Source organism: Lagopus leucura, unplaced genomic scaffold (genome assembly GCF_019238085.1).
Source record: "Lagopus leucura isolate 7727_CA_CO unplaced genomic scaffold, USGS_WTPT01 Super-Scaffold_100017, whole genome shotgun sequence".
Lineage (NCBI taxonomy): Eukaryota > Metazoa > Chordata > Aves > Galliformes > Phasianidae > Lagopus > Lagopus leucura.
This window is the reverse complement of record NW_024962271.1, coordinates 9,873,844-9,899,772: the sequence shown is the minus strand read 5'-3', so window position 1 is coordinate 9,899,772 and position 25,929 is coordinate 9,873,844. Positions and strand designations below refer to the sequence as shown.

The 25,929-nt window shown below is 40.3% G+C and overlaps 2 protein-coding genes across 2 annotated transcripts; one reads left to right on the top strand and one right to left on the bottom strand.

Annotated features, from left to right (window-relative positions):
• Positions 1 to 5,119: 5,119 nt before the first annotated feature.
• On the top strand, positions 5,120 to 15,819 carry DNAJA2 (DnaJ heat shock protein family (Hsp40) member A2). Its single transcript, XM_042877171.1, has 9 exons — positions 5,120 to 5,261; positions 7,630 to 7,689; positions 8,642 to 8,865; positions 10,229 to 10,309; positions 10,604 to 10,737; positions 12,296 to 12,492; positions 14,115 to 14,259; positions 14,422 to 14,549; positions 15,048 to 15,819. Exons 1-9 carry the CDS (start codon positions 5,184 to 5,186, stop codon positions 15,234 to 15,236), a joined length of 1,236 nt encoding a protein of 411 aa, XP_042733105.1. The 5' UTR covers positions 5,120 to 5,183; the 3' UTR covers positions 15,237 to 15,819.
• A 3,027-nt stretch (positions 15,820 to 18,846) lies between these two features.
• Positions 18,847 to 25,586, bottom strand: LOC122183119 (borealin-2). Its single transcript, XM_042876885.1, has 10 exons — positions 25,429 to 25,586; positions 25,004 to 25,132; positions 24,551 to 24,591; positions 24,169 to 24,229; positions 23,497 to 23,564; positions 22,658 to 22,725; positions 21,289 to 21,387; positions 20,123 to 20,255; positions 19,806 to 19,892; positions 18,847 to 19,022 (listed from the first exon to the last, which is right to left on the bottom strand). The coding sequence occupies exons 1-10, from the start codon at positions 25,556 to 25,558 to the stop codon at positions 18,975 to 18,977; spliced, it is 864 nt and encodes a 287-aa protein (XP_042732819.1). The 5' UTR covers positions 25,559 to 25,586; the 3' UTR covers positions 18,847 to 18,974.
• Between the last annotated feature and the right edge of the window lie 343 nt (positions 25,587 to 25,929).

Sequence of the window (25,929 nt, the reverse complement as noted above, 5' to 3'; positions counted from 1 at the left end):
AACTCTGCCCTGGCAATAAAAAGTCCTCAGTGCACTATTCAACTGCTTTTGCTCAGAAGCCAGGCATTATTTGTCTGTATTTTAACAGCATGGGGAGGAATTAAACCCTATTTAATTGTTTAGGGATGATTATATCAGGATGATTCTCAGATGTGTTACCTTTTCTGAATAAACATTAAATGAATTTTCTCCAGTTATCTACTCCAATGCTCTCCCTCTTGTTCTTGCTTCAGCCTTCATACAGTCTGTTCAGTACTACACAAAGTACCACTTTACTCCACTTTTGGTTTCATCAAGTATACTCTACAGTTAGAAGGCCTAGCATATTTTACAACAGTTACAGTACAATTTAGGAGAAATATAAGCAGATACAGAGATACTGTAATAGTGTCCTCTTGCTTATCTTACAAGAAAGCATTCTTGTAAATCTCCTTCAAAACAAAGTTGTTTAAAAATTGCCCTCAGTTAAATAGAGGCAAAACACCAAACTAATAACCAATAATATCTTTTTCTTCACAGAAAATGCTTGCATGTATTACAGAAAACAGGACATAATAGGACAGATTGTTTGAAGTACATAGTTCAAGAATATGCCAACTTTAGTTACATCCAAATTTTAAGTATGAAGATTTAACACCTATGAAAATCTTGCATATGTATTACAAAATGTAGCTTTTATCTTAAGAATGTCTTTAACTCTCTGGTGTGAGAGTTACTGGTAGTAAAACTGAAAGATCACATACTTACAGCTCAGATGTTCATTGTATATTGAATAGCACAGGGATTGTTGCATGCTGGGAAAAACAAAACAAAATATTATGTAAAAACATTAAGTGCAAGTGTAACTCACGTATCAGATAACATAATTCAAAATAACAATAATTGGCAAGGCAAGTTCTCATTATGTCAAGGGCCTTACTCACATCTCAGCTGTTACATGTAATCTACAAATTAACAAAATTACAAATAAACTGAAGTACTTTTTCCAAGCACTGGAAATCTTACTTAAAACGTCTTGCCTAGTCAATTTCCAGCAACACTGAGATGTATTACTAGATCAAGAAGAAAGCTGGGACTTGTTCAGGAATTTAAACAAATTAAGAAACTGTTAAAAGGCTGGCAGTTTTTTTTATAGTAGATTATTATGAATTTTTCCCCAAAACTATCTTTTTATGATTATGAAATATGAATTTGAAATGGCTCAGTTCTCTTGTGAAAAGTCAGCATATACTTGAGATGTCAGTTTTTGCACTATCCACTCTTTGCTCTTCTTTACCAGTTAACAATGTGACAATTCTCCCTTGGATATCCCAAATATAGAAAAGGGTTATTTCCATCCCAAAATTTCTTACCAGTGTTCTCAAGACTTTAATGAATCTCTTTGAAAAGTAAAAGAAAATTCTCTAAACAACAACTTTTGTTTCAAAGTTAATGCTTTGATTCCTTATCCAAACTAATTTTCACAATACCTCTGCTTGCAATTTACACTGGTAGAATGTGTTTGTGTTAGGTAAGTTCTGCAGCCCATAAAATTCACCCCAAAGCAATTTTAAATAATAATAATAGATCAAATTCAGCTAAAATATTCTTCTAACATTTTGATGTATTTTCTAACAGCTGTGCCCTGCTACAGTAGCAAGCAAATGTCATACTGTTGACTAGGCTTTGGTGTGAAATTCAGCTAACTGAACAAAACTGGGGAAACTAAAGCACATAAGATTAAAAAAAATAATCACTAGAAACTACAAATACTAGTGTGAGATACTGTCCAAAGTCTAGATCCCTCTCTGAGGGTGGCTGGATTCCATGGGTGGTTTAGTGGGAGGTACAGGTTATTGGAAAGGACTTTTAGGAATTAAATCATATAAGGCTGATGACACCTAGTAACCATATCAGTAATAGGACATAAGGCTCAGCTTATCCAAGTAACTGTATCTAAGTAACCCAAATCTGGGTGTGGATGTAGCAAAATTGGACCTATGGGAATAATTAATTAGGGGTAATTGTTTATTTTGGAGGAGTTGAGGATGGAGAAACAGGCGCAAGGGAAGCAAAAATGAGGGCCAGGAAAGTAGAAAAGGAATGAGGTACACAAATCATATTACTGATGCTGCCCAGGTACCTGCCAGGCAGCCCTGGGTTTTATCATCAGATGTGGGGCAGGACAGTAGACAAGACAAGACCTCTTGTTCTGACCACATGGTAAGACTCAAACCTGTTTCTCCAGTCAGAAGAACTGGAGCAGGGACAGGCTCCTCTTAACCAGCAAGAGCTGGAGCAACAGTTCTGTTGTCACTGCAACTGACTGCATGGGCAGCTGCCCACCACTTCCTAACATGCTCTTCGGTTATTGGATCTTAGAAAGAACATTATTTGGAAGTTTCAGCTTATGTTCTTGAACGGCTTTTTTTTTTCTTTTTTCTTTTTTCTTTTTTTTTTTTCTTCACAGTGGAAAAATGGTAGAAATCAGACATTGTGCATAATATACCAACTGCCTAATCAGATCAAATTTGAAATAAAAGAATATTTAAAGAAAAGACCAAGTAGGCTCCATAGCTTTTAGTGTATGACTGCATTATTCTTCAGGAGTATTTAAACAAAACCCTTTACTATTATTATATTTAAATTTGATTGTATAGTAGTACTCTTTAAATAGAAGGCAACAGTGCCTACTTACACACTCAAGTGACTAGGAAGAAAGACTATGTTAAACACATAAGATAACTTGATAAATTGTTAGGGAAGGGGTGGGGATATATTTCTTTAACAGTAAGGTAAGGCTGATCTCTCTCTCTCTGATTCTCCAGTGACAAACACAAACAATTCCTGTTTGATTTCTAAAGAAGCATAACAAAATGCTTCAACCAAAAGAAAAGAAATTCAACTTGTTCCGTATAAAGAATGCATAAGGACCTGAAACACAAACCAAGTGTGAATGATCCCTCTTAGAGCCTGCCTAAAGCCAGATCAATACTTTGCAGAGCTGAGAACTGTGCAATCTATTTAAAGCAAAACCTCATACAGCAACTGCTGCAGTTTTAACATTCCGTCTTTTCATCACAGTGTGTGAGTTTACCTAATCTTAGAAACTATATGAATAAGCTAAGTGAAGGAGAGGAATGATAAAGAAATTGAAACAAACAAACAAAAAAGAACCATACAAAAGACAACAAAGACAATGTACAAGTGCTAGCAAAAAGAAGTGAGGGACATTTCAGCCATGTGCCTAACAAGTTCTGTCAGTACAACTCATGAACAGTTGGTAGAAGCATAGCACCTGCTGGGTTGAGCTAAGTTAGCTCTTCTGATCTCCAGCTGCTGACATTTTGCTTTGTTTTTTAATGCAAAGGCACAAATGCATATTACTCTATGGTATTTTAAATAGTGTAGGTACCAATCATACTGATTCTGTTTAGCTTCAGATCTGCAGAGCAAAGTGCTTCCCTACATCCTCATAACTTTTCTTCCTACCTGACTGCCCACTAATAAGAAAATGCCATATGACAAAAATAGTAATTTCTAGAAGCATATAAATCAGTGAATGCAATGCAAAATCACCAGGGCAGGTATGCATGCCAGACAGTTTGTATATTAGCTGACAAGTCTAAATGCAGCCTTGCCAAAATAAAAGATGAATTCAAGTAGTGCAAGATACAGGTAAGCTGAACATTGAAGCCTTACTAGTGCCAGATGTCAGATGCATATGTTAAACCATAGGGTTACTGAAGGCTGTGCAGACAGCCTCTAAAAATACTGAAGAAACTTATCTCTCCTGATGATTATTTTTTTTTTGTTCTTTCTTTCTGCATGTCTCTGAGCCAGATGATAATTGCAGTTCAAGCAGTGGTTGTCCCAGTAGCTGTTTCTGCCCTAACACTTTTCTCCCTCCAATACTAGTCTCCATTTCCCTTTGAAGTCCTTGACTGCCACACCTACAATACCACAGCAAGTATTACCATGATGTACTAAGCCAGGTTATGCCAGCCTTCGTAAACACGGTGATGGAATTCAGGGCTCTGTAAATATCAGCCTAATGAGCAGAGAAACCACCAGCAGATGGCTCTTCCCAACTGCAGCCACTGCAGTCACAAGCTGAGGTGAAGAGATGAAGTCGCTCTCAAATGATGAGGAAAGAAGCCTTTAAGTGCTTCAATCTGTTCCCCTCAGGCGAAAGGCCCATTCAAATTTCTGCACCTTAAATACATGAATCATTTCAAAGTACCTTTCCCGCACTTTCACCTGGGCCAAGTCTCTGATCTGCTCCTGGCAGACTTTCCTCAGGGCCCAACACTGCTCACCTCATCCCAGACACGCTCCAGGCATGGCTGCTTGGCTGAGGAGGGCACTGTGGAGAACTGGCCCCGTCCCGCTCCTCTTCCCTCTGCCAAGCACCTGCCTCAGGTTCCAGAGCCTTCCAGCAGTCGCTGCCTGAAGAGGGGCTGATGACCAGGAGTGCAGTATGAGGAAAGGCTGGAGAAGCCACACTCCTGACCAGGTTTGAGGGCCGAGGTTCTAATGAGGCACAAGCAGGACATTTATTTGCCATCTGAAAGCGGTGCCTTGCCGTGGCTTCAGCACCACTCCAGCACAACTCACTTCTCCGCACCACTTCAAGCCTAGCATAGCAACTAGCGCTTTTTTAAGATCCCATAAGCGGAGCAAAACACGAAAAACACAGAGCAGATGGGTACCCGTGTTATTTATAACCACCGAAGCCTCGGTAATACACCCCAAAGAAAAATCGATTGGTGTTTGAGGTCTGACAGCACGAGGTGCCCTCAGAGACGCGCCCCAGCAGCAAGGCGCAGTCACCTGCGGAAAGGCGGGCGCACAGGCACTGCAACGTCGGGTTCGAAGCGACGCGGGGAACGCCGAAGCCATAGCTCCCACGCGGAACGCTCCACACCTCCGCTCGTCCCTCACAGCCCCTTCCCGCCCCCAGCAGCGCGAGCTCCACGCGGACAGCGCCCCCTGCAGCCCCGCGCGGGAACTGGGTCAGGCGCCCGAAGCGGCCGAGGGGGCGGGGCCGCCGAAGGGCGAAGGGGGGCGGGCTTCTCCCGCGTCGCGGCGCGGTGACGTCGAGGCGTCTGCGCGTGACGTCGCAGCGGCGTTCGTCCCGCTCCCGGTCTCGCCCTCGCCGCCCCTCGGCCCTCTCCGGCCCGCGCCCGCCGTCCGCTGCTGCCATGGCGAACGTGGCCGACACGAAGCTGTACGATATCCTGGGCGTGCCGCCCGGAGCCTCCGACAACGAGCTCAAGAAGGTGCGGCGGAGGGGCGGCAGCCGGCGCCCGGGGACGGCGGGCGGTAGCGCTGCGGGGCGGGGGTGGGTCGGGCGCCGGACGGGGCCTCGCGGGGCAGCGGGCGAGGGCCGGCGGGAGGCGAGCGGGCCGGGGGCGGGCCTCGGGGGGGGGGGGGGGGGGGGGGGGGAGGGGGGCACGGCTGGAGGCGGCGGGGCCGCGCCGGGTCTCGCCGCGAGGCCTGAACCCGCGTGCGGGAAGAGAGAGGCGCCCGGTGTCACCTCAGCCCGGCGGGAATGCGCGGGCCGCGCCGAGGGGCCGTTGGAGCCTCGCCTGCGGGCGGGCGGTGGCGGAGCCGGGTAGGCCTCGGGCGGGCCCCGGGCGGCACGGGGGGGCGGGAGCGCCGGGGAGCCGGGCCCTGCCGTGCGGCACGGCGGTCTGAGATCCCCGCCATGGCCGTGGGCGGCCTCCGCCTCCCGCCGCCCTGCGCGCCCGACGGGCGGGGGCTCCTCGGGGGAGGGGAGCGGCGCAAAGCGGAGCGGGGCTGCGGCCTCCCCATTGTCTGTCCCACGTGTGGGCCCGGCGGGGTTTCGCTTTGCTCGAGTCCGGGCTGGGGGCACCGAAGCGAGGTGATAAAGAGGCAAGGAGAAAACTTGGAGCCGGGTCATCGGTATAACGACGTACCGCAGGCATTTCAGTACGTAGGGTATGAACCGCTTTTCTGTTTTCCCCCCCAAAAAATTTTACCCCCGTTTATGCGGGAGGAAGGAAAATTAACAAGCAAGTTTACTAGCAGTGACCTGCTTCCGCTGATGGGTGGTGCTGCCACAAACAGCCGCGTTACCCAGCATGCACAAGGTAGCTTAATTTGTGCAGGGATAGGCAGTGGCAGTGTCGAAATAGTGTTAGTGAAAGGTGGTAGGAGGCTGGCAAACACCGTCAGGCACTATTTTTTCCTTATCAGAGTCTCTTAAAGGTGTTTTCTCGCCCATATGACTGAAGAACTTGCAGCTGTCTTTTACTCTATGACCTCTGCTGTTCTGTATTCGTTGCTGTATGTTGCACTTGTCAAGGAATGTACCAACTGCCTTGTAGCACTCAGTTTGTCCCTCTTATTCTCACTGAGAGGCCATGTGGATGCTTCATTAATCTGATATTTTAATATCAGATATGAAAGCAGAGCAAAGAAAAAAAAGAAATGGATAATGGTTTTACTGAGAATCAGGAGGAAAACAGCCCTTAACAATGATTAGTTTAACCTGTATTAAAGCTATGGTAGGTGTCCATGTAGCCTTGATTCTGGATCTGTTTCTCATTAATTAAAAAGAGGTTGCTTGCTCTGGGGCCATGAATGATCTTAAGGATTGCTCTAAAATGCTGTGCTGCTATAAGCGAAGACATGAACTCTTCCCTTTAACAGTCACTACACAAAATCCTTTTTAGCTGATATGATATGTAGATTTTCAGTTGAATTTTTCAATTATTTTAGTGCTTAAAATACAAGGAAAAGATGTTTGTATTACAGTTCAAGTTTGTGAAAGGTTAAGCCTTGTTATTGATGGGTAATTTGTACTATGAGACCTATAACTTTTGCTCTTTACTCTTAGTGTATTGTAGAACATTTTGCTTCTGATGTCGATGTTCTGCTTTGTTTTATTAACTTTTTTTTAAGCACAGCATACTTCAAGATAATCAGTAAAGACATGTAACTTAAAATAAAGGAATTTTACCAGGCATAAAGCTCTTCTACAGCTGTAGTTCCAAAGGGAGAATTTAGATGCTCAGCTCTACTCAGATGTCATTTTGAGTCATTTCTGTTAACAATCATGGGGCAGACATTGGGAACCAATGAGGTGGGGTCAGGGAGAAGATGTGAGAAATACCCAAATTGTAGAAGTAGTCTTGTTACTGGCTTTGATCCTCTAAGGAACAAAGTGATGGAGTACTGCTAAAGAAAAGGTCATGGTCTTAAGAACTGAAGCACTGGTCAAAAAAGCATATTTAAAAATCTTTGCAGCCATTCTGTCTGCTGTTTTTAACAATGAAGTAGAGATGATGTAAATTCTGCTCATGTAACTCATACTTAGTTCAGTATGAGATTGAATGTTTCATTATTGGTAGGTAAGAAAAAAAAATTAAATGATTTTTCTTGGATTAGTGACTGATAAAATCGGATGAAAAGCTGAAGCAGCCATTTTGTTCTTAATGTCTTGCTGTGATTGAGGAGACATAGTAAAATCAGAATTATATACCCCATTGATACGTGACTGATATCAAACATTTGTTTTCTCATTTTATCAGGTTTTTCTTTCTCCTTGGAAGGCTAGTTGAGTCTCTCAAAAAAGTACAGATGACTCAAAATTGGAACTAATTTTGTATCTCTTTCAACTAGGCTTATAGAAAGCTGGCCAAGGAATACCATCCTGATAAGAATCCAAATGCAGGTGACAAAGTAAGACTTGTTTTGTTTTTATATATTTTTTTTCATTTAAACTCCTGAAGTTTGCTGTTTCAATAGCATCTAAAGACCTGAAAAAAGTGTTGGGGGGCTTGGTGTTGCAGATGGCTCAAAAACAGTAAGAACTATGAGAGGGAATAATGCCTTCTCTACTTATTTCCAATCTCAGGGCATACTTAGTGACAGAATGCAGCAGTTAAGTCAAATTGTTTGAGAAGGCAGTGCTAAAAGAATTGCCTCTTCATCTGCCAGTGTCAGCTGACACTGACATCTAGCTACATATGTATTTGAAAAACATAAATAATCTGTTTTCTGGGCCCATATTTCTTGGAAAGTAAAATATGTGAAGATGTGGGAAAAAGTACTTTTGGAGGGACTTGAAATTGCAGTGTAAAACGCACCACATATATGAGAAGTTTGGATCAGATGTACTGATAGTAATTTAAAAAATGTTAATTAAGTTGACTCAGTTGATTATCCCTATCAGAAGTTCTCAGGATTGCTTAGAAGTGAACAGGGATGACTATGTGAAGATAAGCTTTGTTTTGTGGACTAATATGTTAAAATGCATTTTAAAATAGGAGAACAACTGAGCAATTTCTAAAGCGCCTGACAAGTCTGACAGTCGATATCGTGTGCGTAACTTGTTTTTGCCTGCTGGCTACTGCAGTAATGTGTGGTTTTGTACCTGTTAGTAAGACTGTCTTGTGCTAGGCCCAAAAAGCAAGTCAGTGGATACCTGCAATAAAATGTCGTGTTTGATGGGAAGGCAAGATGTAACACAACAATGCCTAAATCTGCTTTCCTGTCTTACTAGGATGAGGGTGGAGAAGGTTTGTGTTGTGTACCATCCTCATCAGGTTTTCATGCTGGACAGGGAACTGTAGCAAAATTCTCCCTTAATTAAAGATTATCGTGCACTGATGTGATTCTTTCTTCCTTCTAGTTCAAAGAAATAAGCTTTGCCTATGAAGTATTGTCAAATCCAGAGAAACGTGAGTTATATGATAGATATGGAGAACAGGGCCTTCGAGAAGGTAGTGGTGGAAGCAGTGGAATGGACGATATTTTCTCCCACATCTTTGGTGGTGGATTGTTCAACTTCATGGGTGGTCAGAGTAGAAGTCGTAATGGTAGAAGAAGAGGAGAAGATATGATGCATCCTCTCAAGTAAGTATCATGATGCTGAAATTAATGTAAATTTTCAACTTATCTGTACTCTTCTCTGCTGCTAGTTTATATGTTTGTTGTGCTCCCCAGGTGAGATTATGCAGTCTGCACCTCCTTTTCAGACCTCTGTGTCACGTATAGTCCAGAAGGCAGTTAGCTGGTTTTCAATAAATGGTTAATCATGTAGGTTATCTGATACTTTAATTTGTCTCAATACTAGCCTGTAACTAAGCCTTAGTTAACGTCATTTTCTTGGTGTTGCTTCTCAGTTATGTTTGGAAGCTCTAATCTGAAATTGCATTAAATAAACAAGTATTGTGTAATAGCTGAACTCTTTAGGTATTAATGCTCCTGAAAGATTTTAGCTAACTTGCATTTGTAGCTGACTGTCTGGAAGTATAAAATATGTAATTAATGGGAAATTCTTAAAAAAAAAAAAAAAAAAAAAACTTCAGAAACAAAACCAAACTGAACAACATGCTCGAATAGCACATCTGACTGTTCTTCACTTACAGTTAAAACTGGCTTTTTGCCTGTTAGCAGCTCTGTTCAAACTTCCTTAGAGTTGCATCTTTTCTATGGTTGGCATAGTCTGGTTACTTCTTTTTGCTTGCTTAGTTAGCAGTTAGTACTGTATGGTGTATTACTAATTGCTTTAGTTTTGTTTTTATTTGTAAATGCTAATGCTAGGTAACCTTTTCTAGTTTAACATACTTCAAGTTGAAACTTCTGTCCAATAATGTGAACCTGGGGAAACACTGTTCGTAAGCTTCTCTCACTTTACAGAGGTTATTAGAATTTGCTCGTATATTCAAGGGCATCTAAAAATGAACAAATGTAAAGAACTGTATAGCCTTGGGGACTTGTTAGTGTTGTTCTTTCTGCCTCCTCTCGCTCAGTATCTTGTGTTTTCCAGGGGAAAGTACAGTACAGTAGTAAGTAATCTTCTCATGTATGTATGCTATAAAGGCCTCCAAGATGATCTAGAAGCAGGAGGGCTTCTCACTTGCTTGGTAGAACCTCTTTGAAAAAGAAAACTAAAAGATCAAATGTGACTGTGTAGTGAAACATAATGTGCTATGTTAGCTTGCTTCCTGTGGAGAAACCCAACTAACCAGTTACATCATAGCTTTTCTCTTAAGTGATGTTCAGGGCTGTACCTGTATTCATATGTATAGAACAGTTTTTAATGATTCCTTGCAAAAGCACAGTGGTACTTTAAAAAAAAAAATCTTGTTTTAACAGCAGATTTAGTCATTATGAAGAACTGTTTTTCTATTACTTGTCCTAGGCAGATATTTTAATGATGTGGAGAAAGAATATTGTTAAATGATAACACAGGAGAAAATGCTTTATTTTGCAGAGTCTCTTTAGAAGATTTATATAATGGAAAGACAACTAAACTACAACTTAGCAAGAATGTCCTTTGTAGTGCATGTAATGGGTAAGTTTGGTTCTGCTTGCTTTGTTGGCGTATGATACAGTGAAGCATCTTCTATGTCAGATCTTCATCAGTATTTAACTTACTGGAGTCTGCTCTCAGACTCAGAATCGTTTATTTGTAATTTCATGGGATTTGAACTACTTGGGGGAGTGTGTGTGTGTGTGTGTGTGTGTTTGCCAGCAGGGACACCTGACTCACTGGCGGTGCAGTCAGGCATGTTAACCTACTGCTGTAAATATTGTTGTACATTTCTGAAAGGCTTGGTTTTAATGCAACTGGTGCTTTCTATTCTAGTCAAGGAGGGAAGGCTGGAGCTGTTCAGAAATGTAATGCTTGTCGGGGTAGAGGTGTACGTATCATGATCAGACAGCTGGCTCCTGGAATGGTTCAGCAGATGCAGTCTGTGTGCTCTGACTGCAATGGAGAAGGTAGGTTGGCTCTTTCATATTCCTCATTGCACTTATAAATATGTAATAAAAATGTATAAATATTTATCTTGTGTGTTTGGGAGAACTGCTGCATAGCTTCTCTCATAGTGAATTGCATCTCATCTAGGAAAGCTTTTCCCCTATGTTGTCATGCTGTCAGATAGGTGTCTGGACCCAGTATGGAGAAGTCATTTTACTTAGAGCAGCAGCAAGGCTTAATGTCTGGAATGCTGAAAGATGACCTGGAAGCTTAACAACAGGGATTAATTGTGGTGTTTTGTTCTTTTTTTTAATTTGTGTTACGTGGTGGTGGTTTTGTTTCTTAAAGACTTAGATGTGAATTTTACTTGTTGCTATTACTCTTCCATTAAAGAGACCAATATTTTTGGGGGGGAGGAGGGATTAGAAGTTTTTGGTATTGTTTTTTTTTTGTTTGTTTGTTTTTTTACTGTCTTAGTCTCCAAGGACAGGTTTAGGTTAAAACTAAAAACCTAAAGTTGGACTTAAAAGAAAAAAAAATACTAAGATACCCTTTGCTGACTTTGTTGTTTTATCATCACATGATATGTACTACACGTGAATCCTTTCTGAATCTTCTGCAGTTTGCAGAGTAGTAATGCAGCCTTGTAGATAGCTTTGCTTTTGACAATACCTGACATTAAAAAGAGCTGTATTTCATTGAAATATTTTACAAATGATGTTTCTTAACATCTTGTTTCACAATTCAAATACATAGTTTCAGTTGGGTAGGACAGAGAATTTAAGTTGCTCTGTATAATTACCCTTCAGTTTGCTGGAAAAAGTACTTGCATTGCTAAAGATGACAAACAGTATGAAAAACTATTCACTGTCAGGATAGTATAGGAGTGGAATCTTATGTGCCAGGCAGTTGTAGGTAATTTTTGTGGGACACCATTTATTGCTCTTGTATGAAGCTAATTTGATCAGCTGTCTTGGTATGTGAGGCTCTCTCTAGTTTTACTGTCTGCATTTATGTAGTACTTAAGGGCTGCAGTAGAATGCTGCAGAATGGGGCTGTGAGCAACTTTCACTGTTGTTAACAGAACAGAATTAAGCTTCTGAAATTCAGTGAAGTAGTTTGAAATTGGTATTGTGACTTCTGAGGAAGAGTGGATGCTGCTTCTCCCTCCTTTACAGTGATTATCCTGCAACATAACGAAGAATTTAAAAGTAGTTTGTTTTATTTTAAAGAGAAGTTGAATGGTAAGGATACTGGAGTTGAGTTTGGACCTAAGGAACAATGCAAGCAGCAAACCTCACCTTTTGTTTTGTCTTCTGTGTCCAAAATCTTTTGAAGATTCGTGATAAGATTGCTTGGAAGCTTTTATATATATCTTTGTGTTCCCTTTTTGTTCTTTCTTCCCCTTTTCCCAAGTACAGTAAGTAGAGTCTGGTTTTCTTCTTGTGATGGATGTGTAAAGCAACACCTAAATAACTAGTTCTGTTGCGTATGTTGTTCAACTTACTTTAAAATAGCTTTCTTTCCCTTTCAGAATTGTGTACAATTATGTGTTAATCTCTGAACTTGTGTCTTCAGGTGAAGTAATTAATGAAAAAGACCGCTGTAAAAAATGTGAAGGGAAAAAGGTGATCAAAGAGGTAAAAATACTTGAAGTCCATGTAGACAAAGGCATGAAACATGGGCAAAGAATTACATTCAGTGGAGAAGCAGATCAGGCTCCAGGTGTGGAACCAGGTGATATTGTCCTGTTACTCCAAGAAAAGGAGAATGAGGTAATACCTTTAAGTTTATATTTTAAATGCCATTTGATACAATCTTTTAATATTTAAGTGATATAAATGGCTGTATTCATGTAATTGCATGTCTGGAAGAGATGATGAATAGCCTTTAGTAATTCTATAGCAGGTAATATGGCTTTATTTGTGAGCTTTTATTTGCAAGTGAGGACCAGAGGACATGTGGATTTTGGTGTTTCTTCATGCTAGTGAACATTAATCTTCTCAAGTAAGCTCACAATGACTTTGCTAGATTTAGTCACTGTGCAGAGCTGTTCGAGACATTAACTTCAATCTACATTGCTTGTGGCACAAACAGTGCAAAGTGTTGATTTTATTAAATAAACTCCTACTAGGCTGCAGAGATGGTGCTTTCTGTGTCCACTATTGTTGGGCTCTGGAAATTTAACACAGAATGCTGATAGTATAACTAGATCATTTAACCAAGCACTAGGAAATAAGATTGCTTTATACTAGCTTGGTTCATTCTTATTGTATTCTAGTGTGTACATATTGCACTTCTGAATTAAACATTGCAAATGACCTTTTTCTGTCCTAGACCTCTGCTAAGGGAAAGTTGGGATGACTTTTTTTTTTTAATGTTTTGTTTGAAAAAGCCCAGTTATTACTATGAAGGGATAAGATAAACTTTGTGATTTACTCTGAAGGAGGAAATCATTAAATGGACTAAAAAAAGCATTCTGTTGCCTCTAAGAACTGAGGTACAAATTTCTAAGTTATTATCAGCTTTAACTATTTGAAAATTTGTAAGCTTTTCAGTGCTGTGGACAGCTATTCTATTGAGACCTATGTGTAGTTCATGCATTCTTCTATAATACTGGGTGAAACACACCATCACAGTTACTTGGTTCGTTGTTTTTGGTAATGAGAACACTGTACACATACAAAACAGATGTGCATAAAACCATGAAAGTTCATATGGTAGATTCCATTTCTATCTTAGTCTTCTAATGAGCTGTATTTGGTTTTACAGCATTAACTATTCTGAAAAATACTGAAACCTTGTGTCCTAGTGAGTAGAACTAGACTGATATTCAGTCAAGCTTTTTGTGTTCTTAAAATCTCCCTTGAGGTGGGAAAGGAGGTGGAGGAGGTAATGCCTTTGGCAGCCTACTGGTGGACAAACTCATGTGTATTCCCATTAAAAATCCAAAGTGGTGTGGCTTAAAGATCTCTTAAGATAGCTGTGGACTAATTGATCAGAACCCTGTGCTCCATAGGTAGCTAGCTGATGGAGATATCAGCTACTACAATAAATGTTGAGAAATGAAAATGTGGTGGTTTTTTTTTTTTTTTTTTTCTTTTTTTGTACCATGGTGTAGGGGAAGCAGTGTCAAACAGTCCTGAATTTTTTGTTTATAGCCTAATTTTTGTAAAAGGTCTTGGGGTAAAGGAGTACTGCTGCTTTACGGGCTGCCTTTTTATGTAATTTGAACCTTTTGTCTTAGGATGTCGTGAGGTGTTTGTAAGGTGCACGCTTCCAAAGTGTGTTAAGTAATGTCTTGTAGTTTTAGGAACAACAGTAAACTCTAAATAATCAGTCTTGTGAAGATATGATTGTAGTGCTAGAAAAGATACCTCCTGTTTTCTGTTTTCAGGTGTTCCAAAGGGATGGGAATGATTTGCATATGACGCACAAGATAGGACTTGTTGAAGCTCTGTGTGGATTCCAGTTCACATTTAAGCACCTTGATGGGCGTCAAATTGTGGTTAAATATCCTCCTGGAAAAGTAATTGAACCAGGTAAGTGTGAGGAGATAAAGACTCCTGTGACTGTGCTTTTGTTGTTCTTGAATATCTAATTCCATTCTTGTTTTGCTTTTACCTGAGCCCAGACTGGAGAATTGGGTGGGGCAGGACTGTTTCTGAAGCAGCATTCTGCAGATTGGTTTCTTACCCTTACAGGTTGTGTCCGTGTAGTCAGAGGTGAAGGAATGCCACAGTATCGCAATCCTTTTGAGAAGGGGGATCTTTACATTAAATTTGACGTTCAGTTTCCTGAAAATAACTGGATTAGCCCAGAGAAGCTTTCAGTAAGTAGTCTTTCGAGCATAAATTTGGTAGTTTTATTGGGCAGTGCATGCAAGGTGCTTGTGTGTTAGCCCCCTGTGCTTGCTTTGTAATCTGTAAATGTTAATAAATTGTTCTATTAATACTGTTCATAGACAGCATATTACTTGAAATGTGAATTGAGATTAAGGTTTCTGGAACCTGTTTTTAAAAGCGGTGTTGATTTTTGGGTAGATGAGAAGAGAATCTATGACCATGTGATAAGTCTTGAAAGTGCAACTGTATTTACTGATTGGACACTGGTTGATAATGTGTGGAGCTTTTTCTTTTTTTTTTTAATTTGTTTTCCAGTTATTGCAGATACTTTGGTTACTCTTAAATGAGTTATGCACTTCAGAGCTTACACTAGTTTAGGCTTCCAAACCAAACTTGCTCCAAGGAGTCTTGATGCTGTGGGGAAGTCATCACTTTATTTAGAAGTTGGAGATGTGGTACTGAATGCGCTTCTTTCTTTGGGGCAGGAACTTGAAGATCTTCTGCCTGCTAGACCAGAATTTCCTAATGTAATTGGTGATGCAGAAGAGGTAGATCTTCAGGAATTTGATACCACTCGTGGTTCAGGTGGTGGCCAGAGACGTGAAGCTTATAATGATAGTTCTGATGAAGAAAGCAGCCATCATGGACCTGGGGTACAGTGTGCCCATCAGTAAACATTTGTCTAAAAAGTTGCACAAGGATTTTCTTTGAAATTTTGCCTGACTTGTTTTCAACAATCCAACTGGATTGTATAAGTAATCCAGATGAACCAATGGACATCTATTGCTGTATGTGTAACTTTTAAATTGGTCTATAGTATCTACAGAGTGTAATTTAAACTAACCACAAAGCTTACATCTTCATTTTGACTGTGTAGCAGAATAAAGCACTTGAAAGGAAGACGAGACTCCTTTTCACATGGGTTTTAAGTTTGTCCTCGTATCTGTGCTTGATTTTTACCAGTTTTGTGTAGATTTTAAGTTTCATATTTTAAATTCAAATTCTACATTGTAAAGTTTGTGTACAATTTGTCCTGAGGCTTGGTATTTGGCTGCACCTGCATAAGCTGCTACAAGTAGAATAAAGAATTTCATAGCCTGTATCTGTCATCTAGATGCATGGTAAATGGGCTTTGCACATAATGGGTTTAGAGCTGACTGGGAACAATGGAAGACTAAATTAGAAGTGGTTGTAAGTTTTTTCTACCATCTTGTGAACGGTTTCTGAAATAAATAAAAGCAGTTGGTGTATAATATATTTCTTCTTGCCGTGTAACTTTTACTTTTGCAGTGGTTCTGACCATGTGTACCAACTGAGTATAGAGAGGTAGGTGCTTAAAAACAGAGAGAGGCTGAAGCTGCTTTAAAACCAGCTTGCAGTTTAAGTACTGTGTGTATAAATATTTTTCTTGAGCAGCAATACAACTATTTGGGTAGGGGAAGGCCACAGCCATGTCCCCTTTCTATAGAGAAAGTACAGAGATTTCAGACTGCCATCAAGAAGTTACAAACATTTGAAATGATTAAATCCTGTGCTAAATTAAATCCATGTCTTCAAACAAACAAAAAAACATGCCTGGCAATCTATAGTGGTGTTAACACAGTTTGTAAAGAGATGGAGATTAGTGTTGTACTTGACAAATATTTTTTACCTCAAAACATACTAAATGTTGTCAATTTTATCAGCTTTTCAGTAGTTTAAAATTTTTCTAGCTATTAAGATGCTTAATTTTCCCAGTTTCAGTCCTATTCCTTTTTATATGCATTTAATTGGTTTTAAAAAAGAGACCTTAAATAATTATCAGGTACAGCTGTCTTATTTTGCTACGGAGTTGGAGAACTGTGCATGAGTTGCTGTTCACCAGTTTGTTATAGTGTAGTTCCTCTTCCCCATTGAGTAGAAGTTGAAATACACTCTTATTTTTCTTTACAAATTTCAAGAGTGACTTTAAAAGCTTGTCAGGTAATTGTTGAATTCTTACCAGAGTGAGGTGGGAGAGAGGTGCTCCAGAGCTTTCAGTGCACTTGTAGGTGATGACATTGGAACATTGCGAAATGTGGATTTTAAACTGGAGCAAGAATAAACACTGTTTGGCTGCTCCTTCAGTATTGATTTATACCGTTGCAAGTCCTCTATTGAAGCTTTGTTTGTTCTCACTTAAACTGCAGGTTTTGGCTTTGCATGAAGTCATAGTTACATAGTGATCCTTCTGGTGTGTTTCACCAAGTTCATCATCTTAAGCTGTAGTGTTTAATAATTAATGTACTTGTCTAATGCTTTCAGATACTGGTCTTCAGATTTACCTCTAAACTTTAGACTCTAAAATTTTTTTAACTCTAAAATTTATCTCTCTAAAGTAAATTGTTAAAGTTGTGTTTTTTGGTGGAGTGGGGAGGAATTCGCTGTAACTTCTTAGATAGCATATTGAAGTGAAAGGGGGGGGAGGATGTAGATTTGATCATTATATGTAGTATGGATTATTAGTCATTAATTTAATTTAGGCTCCTGACAGTAGAATCTGACCATATTTCCAGAATTGCCTTTATTCTACACATCTCCTCTTTCTACAGAGTTTTAGTGTGGTAAAAGTCATACATAAATTTAAAACTTATACAGTCTTGACTTCAGTACTAAACTTGGAAGTAATATAATACCACTGTCAGTAATTTTGTTTGGTTTAGCAATAAACTTTATTGCTTTACTGCAGCTGCTGCCTCGTTAAATAGGCCAATGTGCTTGTCCTATGTGAAAGAAGCATTAGTTGCGTGTTCTTTGTAATAAGTGGTGCATTGTGATATGTAGGTCAGAGGTAGTACTACAGAGTAATTGAGTCTTCGGTGCTTCACCCCTTGGGATAAACGTATCAATTGATTAAGAAGGCCTGCATCACTGAAGAAGTGCACAGCTTGTGAGTTTGGCCCGTGTCAGGGCCCAGAGACACTTTCCTAGCTGTTAATAGTCTCTCTCTCTCTCTCTCTCTCTCTCACAAGCACACACACTCTAAGTTAAAATTCATGAGATCTTCAACTAGAGCAGGCCTGATTAAACAACAGGAGCTAATTCTGTAATAGATACCACTACATTCAGGCTTAAACCCCTCCAAGATCCACAGCTGTGCACTGTACTGGTTTTCAAAGCTATATTCAACAATGCATTTTTATGGAAATTGTAGAATACTGTCATCAAACATTCAGATTTCAGTGCTGCCTTGCAATGGGATATGCATTAGTGTAGCATATGAGGGAACAGTTAAATCATTCATCTTGAAATACCAGCTTGTCTTCAGGAATCAACATTGCTAACAAGCTGATGCGATGCTCTCATCAATTTAGGTTAATTCAAAAAAACTTAGTTGTAATTGGGCAGTATTATGACTGACTTCTAAATGTAGAATGTTTCATACAATTCTTAATGCTATTATTAGAAAAAAAAGCATATCTATATTCTGGTTATCAAGTGAAAATAAGATTATTCATCAGTTAGGCTTAACTTAATGTTCTTGACCAGCTTTGACTTCCTTGTCCTAGGAAGTGCTTTTTTTTCCTTAATTGAAACTTGTGACCCTTATCTCACTTTTTTTTTTTTTTTTTTTAAGACAGAAGAAAAAACTGTTAGAAGCTAAAATTGCTTAAAATATGCTTAAAGTTTTGAAAGTGCAAGTCTTCCCTGCTGTCGTATCACAGTGAAAACAGTGAAATCACTCCTAGCAGACTAAAAGCCAGGAGTATCCTCAAGTTAATGAAAAGCTTAAGCAATTGTGGTCATCTTTTACTTGAAAAAGTTGTCAAAAGCTTTCCTACCAGAGAAAATCTGAGCTATTACCCTATCTTGCAAGTTATACCACAACAGAAGACTGGAAATAATTCAGTTTATTTGTGTTAGATTTATATCTATGTTACCAGAAAACTGAAGCTGCATATCTTAAAGTTCTGTTAAAGAACTTAAAAACCTGCATTTCATTTTAAGGCTTAAGTAAAATCTCTATAACACGAAACATGAATAGTAACAGCAAACCAATAGCTAAATAGAATTCTTCCATGCATGCCAGAAACAACGTAAACTGTAATAAGAAGTAGCTTCCTACTTCTAGCTGTGTAGAAATATCAGTTAGACCTTAAATCTTTTGCTACTAAATCTTGTTTGCTACATCAAGGTATTTTTCCTTTTACTGTGAACTGAGCTAAAATGCCAGCTCAAGGCTTGTACAAAGGTGGAAAAGTAAAATCGCTTCCTTTTGCATTTGTGTCCTTTATGGAAACAAGGAAAAACATGGATCCCATTGTATGCTTTTATGTAAAAATATTTATTCAGCAGTACACAGCTTTATTAAGACATTGTAGATATTCTCTGAACACTTTAGAGGAGGAAGGTAAGAGCAGTTGTGAATATTCTGTCATTGCAAGGCAGTTCCGTTAACTTGACTTAGCAGTAGCCTTTCCACATAATACAGTCAGCTCACTCTAAGGGTGAAGAAAATTCACTTTAGTTCAAGCTAACAAGCAAAGTTTAAAGGAAATTAAAAAATTAGGTGCTGTAGATGTAATAAGTAAATCCCTGCTCTCTGCTTACAGATGCAGATACGCTGTTACCAAATCTGACTTCCGCACCTTCATCTTAACTTATTCCAGCCACATTCAATCACTCCCACCCACAAGACTTCTCTGATTATTATCACTGATTGTCCAGATGGATACCTATTGCTCCAGATGAATTCATCCGGAAGCTCTATGCTTTGCTAAGAATGTCAGGCAGTGTGTGCTACAAAGTTCTGTTCAGCTTTATTCTTCTTCAAAACAATTTACTTCCTAGAGCCAGAAGTAAGGTAGTTCATGTTCAAATACCAGTAGAGAATTAACAGTAGTTCTTATTCAATAATAGACATAGAACAACAGATTTTAACAAGAACTGAAGCTTTGCTGTAACTTTGTAAGCTTTTGTGGATGGGATAAAGTATGGCAATTTGCACACTGAGCAATCTAGAAGGAAAAGCTTATAACTCTGTTCTATTCCAGGTAACTGTACGTGTTTCTGTAAGTGCTCTCCTACGCGTTTATCTGTGTACAGCAGTTGTCCTTTCCCTGTACCTCCCTCTCCCTCTCTCCTTCCAATTTCTGCCAGCCAACTTAGGCTTAACTTCTGAAGAAATACACAATTAGAATTAGCACCCACAACATTTATCTCACATGAAAATGCAGAACTGGGTGTTGGAATGCTTATATGCAAGTCTCCTGGTTTAAGCTTACCACTAGGTTATGAATGTGCTGTACTGTATCTTGATTTAATAGTTGAACATCAAAGTTACGGAGGTCTCCACCAGCCATACGGAGCGTCTAAAAACATGAAGAGAAAGTTTCAAAAACTACTCCAAACGTCTATACTTGCACTGTCAGCTTCTCTGAAAACCAGGTGCTGCCCTGCTACATTACAAAACATTGCTAATTGTTCTTCCTTGTGTTTAGCAGCTCACATAGGGACAGCGAGAGCTATCTGTATTAGACAATTCACAGCTCAACTACTGTAAAGTATTTTAGAATTTTTTTTTAAAGGAAGAGTTTCATACCTGTCCATCAGCCAAGGGAATGTTTACAAATGGAACCATTTTATCTTGGGGTACTGATTTACTTCTCAGTATCATGCCTTGAACTCTTTCACTGGTAGGTAAAGTTCTTGAGACAGCTTGTTGTAGTCCAGCACTAGAATACAAGTAAAATGTTACTATAACATTAGCTTCCTCTATTCTGCACATTTTTTGTGCAAGAAGTTTCTGCACATGGTAGCAAGCATACCTAAGAAAAAAGCCATCTTGTTTGCCTTTTTCAGTGCTGCCAAAGGACTGCAGGAAATCTAATAGCAGCATTTACTAGCACACTAGGTAATATTTTCTGACCGTGACGCTTTTTATTGCTGTGTTACAGGCCTGTAAGCAGGCTGACATTTGGACCTCTCACTATCAAGGACATCCACTCCCCAATATGAACAGTGACAACAGTTTTGGAAAGAGAAAACTGTGCCTTGAGGCTTAAGATAAGACTTGCACTATATCTGTTCACTTCAGAGGGAAATAGCAGGACGTTCCAAAGCTGCTACCTCTTAGAGGTACAGGAAATGCTGTATGTATAGAATTCCTACACTTGTTTTGTATTTTTTTAAAGGCAGGATTTGGACATTTTCTAGGAGGCAATAAGCCTCTGGCATTTGTAGTAAGCCAAGGTGAAACTAAGCAACATGTTGGTTTCATGACCCAGTTAGTTACCAAAATCTTACACCCTTCCCTCTTCTCTTCTCCCTACCCTTAGGTATTTCGGCTGCCGACTTCTGTCAAAACTAAACTGTTGCTTATGGAAAATAATTGAAAACCTAAACTGTTCAAAAAGGATACAACTGTGATAATCAGTTTTTTAAAACATGAGCATATTGGTCACATTTTAATCAAACATATGCTCTGAGGTCGTAGCATAAATTCTAAACTATACCTTTAAACAAAAGGAGAAAGGAGTAGAATGTATACTCCATTCATGTTTATTGAGGTTTTTCCTTTTCTTTGAAGGAAAGAAACAAACTGGCTTAGTTGTGACATTGCATTCTGTACCTCCATGAAAAAGTAAGCTAACGCCCATGCTCAAAGCAGGAGGTGCAACTGGTTCACATCCCCACTACCAAGTTCAGTGGCAGACCATGAAGACCTGTTAAATCGAGATGGACATGCAGTGTCTTGGTGCTCCTTACCCTTTTGATACTTTTGGCGTGGCTTTGAAATTTGTGGCATTGCAGTCAGGGGCAAGAGTCTTAACAGCCTCATTTATGCTTGTGGAAGAGTAAACAGACCTAAAAAAATAACAAGAGTAGTGATTTATTTTAATTGCTTCCTCATCTACTTCTACTGTAAAAGCTCCAGCTTAGATGAAAACAGACAGTGAATTAGAGAACGCTGTAAGTGTTCTGTAACATATCCAGTTTATATACAATGAAGAAGCCCTCAAATAGATTCTGAGCTATGCTGGAACCTAACATGACAGGTGAATGAAAGGTTTGGTTACATTAGTAGATAAGGGACAGCTGCAACTCCTGATGTGGGGGATACTTAAAGCATCATCCCCAGCTTTGTTTCAGCATACAGAGATGATCATCTTGGGAAGTTGCTTTTACAGTAGGATTTCATTTTACTAGTTCAGCTCTCAGGACACTTGTTATGTATGGCTGACCTGAATCCACAGAACAATTTTTTAATTTTTGACTTTTTTTTTAATTGTTGGGCTTTAACTTGGTTCACAGAATTTTTGATGACAGAATTTACCTCTGCTCTTTCCTCTCTTTTCCCACTCGCATTTTGAAGACTAAAGGCATAATTTTGTCCCACTGTTACTGCACAGAATAAATGCAGCCTGAAAAGCCAGACTTCTCAGGCAAAGCAACCTCCTGTAGTTTGATTTCATCAAGACAGAAACTAAAAAAATCCCAATTCAGGAAAATAATTGTACGTGGCTAAGACTTTATTTCTTTTAGGCATGTTAAGCACTGATATTATTTCAGTTGTTTTTCTCCAAATACAAATTGAATGTACCCAAATAAGTGCCAGTGGATTCAGGGATGTACACTGGAACAGGAGCATCTCAAAACGCTTTTTCAAGCAGATATATCCACTGTTTTTTATTCATTTATTTTAATTCATTAGATTTTATGGCGAGACTTAAATATTGTCTATCCTAAGTACCACAAAGGTGATTTTGCAAGCATCTATTTCCCTGCTAATGGTAACTTCCTTTCTGCTATGTCTAAGGGCAAAATTATTACACAACAGTTCATTACTCATAGTAAGAAGCAACAAAGACATTTCCCTTATGTGCTGTCTTTCAAGAAGTGATGTTTGTTAGTCTGTGCTGGTAACACATTTGGAACTGCACACCATGTGGTGAGCGAGAGAACTACGTCTTTCAGCTAGATGTCAGCTAGATGTGCTTTTTTTTACCTCCGATACAAGTTACGGAAGCCATCTCTATCAGAGCGTTTATAAGGCTCAAATTTCATCTACTTTTGAGCATGATTCTGTGCAGGATTTACCAGTTTAAGTAAGTTATGTATCAAAGGTCAGGCTTACCTAGAAAGACTGTGCAGTTTGCTATTTAAACCAGAGCTCAGTGAAACCAGTGACTTTGATTTGGATACCTGAGAACGTGCATTAGACTGCAGTTAACAGAAATGGCATCTTAAGGCAAAATGATAGACATATGATAGATACTTCCAGGAAAAATACTGGAAGAATTCCATGTTCAAACAGAACAGTTAAGCTCCACAGTGCTGCTTTTTGCTGTTTTACATATTTTAGAAACCACAAATACACATTTCAAGTTTTTTTGATGTAAAACTGTACTGAATTTCAGTATGAACAAACACAAGCAATAGCTTTTCTAACATACACCTTTCCAACACGTAGCCCTCTTGTAATTAAGACCTGTAACTCCACATACAAGTTTTGTCTTCATTGAGTCATCCTGGCACATTGTGTTTGGCTGAGGTACTGCACTGCACAGGACTGAGGTGGTAGAATTAATACACCTGTGCTATCTGGTTTACAGCTCCATGTGGATAGGATGCACTAGTCACCCAAACATAACGTCTATTTTTAACACAAAGTTGAGTTCTAAAAAAATGTTTCAGATAGTTCCTCAAAGCATCAAGACTTATTGGCAAATCAGGAAAGAATGACTACTTCAGTATGTGCAATTCTGTGTGAATGAGTTACACAAAGAGCAGATAACATTTTATTATGAAGTTAATTTACTATGCAAATTGTCTTGCTTAACTGAAAATAAGCTGAAAGAATTTATTGTTCAAACAGACAACAGGCTACTGGCCTGTCTGGTAATGGACAGAGCAGGGTTCATAGCACGTCACAACTGATTAAACCCTTACATTGTTTATTTAGAATAAACTTACTTTTTTAGGTATTTTCTTTGCAGATGTATACTTGGCATCTTCATATTCAACAATTGTAGTTACCTTAACTAGAAATGCATTTGAAAGACAAGAAAAGAAAAAGAAGTCTCACAAGAGGCATACGTTACTTCGAACTTTTTTGTTTGAAGGCGATTTACCCACCCATAGTTAGGTATCAGTTCTGCTGGGTGATGATCACCCACCTGGGACAGAATTCAAAGCCAACTGTTTGTCACAGACAAAGTGACACATCAAATAGTTAAAAGGCACCAGATAACCCTTTAACTCCCAGATAAAACAGAACTGCATTTAAGTAGTAATGTCACTTTTATGGCATAGTTCGGACTATAAAGATGAATGTTATATTCTTTACAGAGCTTAGAGAACAGGAAGTCAAAGCATAATCTGTAATGTTCTGAGCTCTCCTGTTATACTGTAGAGCACTGATAAGGCTCTCAAATCTGTCTCCTTTCACCATTTTCAGTGATAAATCTAAAGGGCAGGAATTCTTATCTCATGTTTTGGAGCACTAGAACAGCAACACAGCACGTGATCCTTGTACTTTTAGTTAAGCACTTTCCTCTGAAGTTCTCCAGGCCTAATGTTCACATTCTGCTCAAAACACAACAAGGAGAAAATTTAAGAGCAAAGCTACATAATAGAGCTGCTTGCCTTTTTTACTGTTGGTCCGTGTCACTTTTGCGTTTGGTACATCTTCTAGGGTACAATCTGTCTGTAAGACATTTATTCAAAAAGATTAAGTGAATATTTTTTGTTCAACAGATACATTTTATCTTATAGAAAGCAATAAATCAAAAGGGCGTGGAAGAAAATGACAGAAATGGCTGAACAGCAGTTTATTTTTCAGAAGCAGCTGTACTTCTTGCAGATGACCATAAATGTTTAGTAATGTTACTGCACTGTGGCTGGCTGTCTAGCCTTTTATATGTCTTCTGTTTAAACAGGCAGATTAACAAAGTAATTTGTCTGAAATCTTTACAGCAGAAAGAAAAGTTTCTGGTCTGTAAGCTGTGATAAAGTTAAAAATACACACCGCTGCAGCAGCAAGGGCCACTTCCTCCCCTTCTTGCAAATCTGTGACATAAGAAAGCACAGCTTGTTTACATACTGTTGCTTGAATCATTATTATCTGCAGGTTCTTATCTTTCAAAGTATGGAAATGAGCATGTCATTCAGAACTGTAGTTGCCTAAATAATTCACCTTCACTAGCAAATCCCTTAGGACAGCCAGTGTGCAAAACAACGATAAACAAACATCCTGGGCCACTTCAGTAAGTTTTATCTGTAGAAGAACAGTAAATTTAGCCAAACAGTACACAGCCTGAATTAAAAGCAGCAATGCTCTGTGCTGCTGGAAGCCAATGCTTTTAGGTAGCAGTTTTCAGGGAAGGCACTAAACACACCTTCTGCAAAGGCTTACAGTCAACTCAAGATCGCAGAGCCTTCATTGTCACCAATATTAAATGCTGCATTCACACGCACTTACTAAGCAAGTCCTTCCTTTTCATCTTTCTGATGGCAGTCGGCATCTTCAGCAGTTCCACCATGAACGCTTTCTCAGCCATTTGCAAGAGCAAATCGAGTTCTTTCTTCATTTCCCGGATGCTTTCCTTGGCTGGAAACCAAACGGGCGTTTATCGCCACACGCCTTACCTGCCTCCGAAGCCAGCCCCGAGGTGCGGCAGCGCCAGCCCGCCGGCCGCTCCCCGCCCCGACGTCCGTCACGGCGCCCCCTGGCGGAGCGGTGCTTCCCGCGCAGTCCCACCGTTCCGCGATCCGCCACAGCCTCGGCCGCCCCGACGCGCGCCTCACGGGACGCCGCGCGGCGCCCCGCCCCGAGCCCCTCCCTGCCGGCCGGGCGGGCCCGGTACCGCCGCCTCAGCGAGCCCGGAGGGGGCCGGCCGGCCTTACCCTGCTGGTCGAAGTCGCTGAGGAAGAGCGCGATGCGCTGATCCTTCTTCTCCTGAGAAAGGGCTCCGCGGTCGCGCTCCACGCCCGAGTCGGTGCTGCGCCGCTTGGCCGGAGCCTTCTTTGGGGGCATGGCTGCCACCTCGCGCGACGGACTCGCCCCTTCCGCCCGGAGGCTTTTGTACGAGCGGGGGCTTCTCCCCCCTTCCCCTCCTCTCCTCTCCCCTCCCTCCGCCTCCTCTCCCTCCGCCTCCTCTCCCGGTTCCTGGCGGTCACACCCCCAGCTGCGTGAATCGCCTGAAGGCGGCGCTGCCGACCGGCTTCCGTCCGACGGGTGAGTCGTGGCCGGGCGGCGGGGTGCGGGCGGGCGGCCGCTGCCGCGTGGCAGTCCGTGAGCGCGGTGCGACCTGAGCGCGGTGCTCCGCAGGCGGGGCGGCACCGGCAGCCCGAGCGGCCCGTGAGCTGGAGCGGCACGAGTTGCGTGCGCTGAACCACGGCTTTCGT

Bases quoted from the DNA above. Each gene is read 5' to 3' on its own strand.
- DNAJA2 (XM_042877171.1), top strand. From the start codon at position 5,184: ATGGCGAACGTGGCCGACACGAAGCTGTACGATATCCTGGGCGTGCCG. The intron at 14,260-14,421 runs GTAAGTGTGAGG...TTACCCTTACAG, and splicing joins TGGAAAAGTAATTGAACCAG to GTTGTGTCCGTGTAGTCAGA. The intron at 14,550-15,047 runs GTAAGTAGTCTT...TCTTTGGGGCAG, and splicing joins TTAGCCCAGAGAAGCTTTCA to GAACTTGAAGATCTTCTGCC.
- LOC122183119 (XM_042876885.1), bottom strand. From the start codon at position 25,558: ATGCCCCCAAAGAAGGCTCCGGCCAAGCGGCGCAGCACCGACTCGGGC. The intron at 24,592-25,003 runs GTAAGTGCGTGT...CTTATGTCACAG, and splicing joins GAAAAGGAAGGACTTGCTTA to ATTTGCAAGAAGGGGAGGAA. The intron at 19,893-20,122 runs GTATGAAACTCT...TCATGTTTTTAG, and splicing joins TTCCCTTGGCTGATGGACAG to ACGCTCCGTATGGCTGGTGG.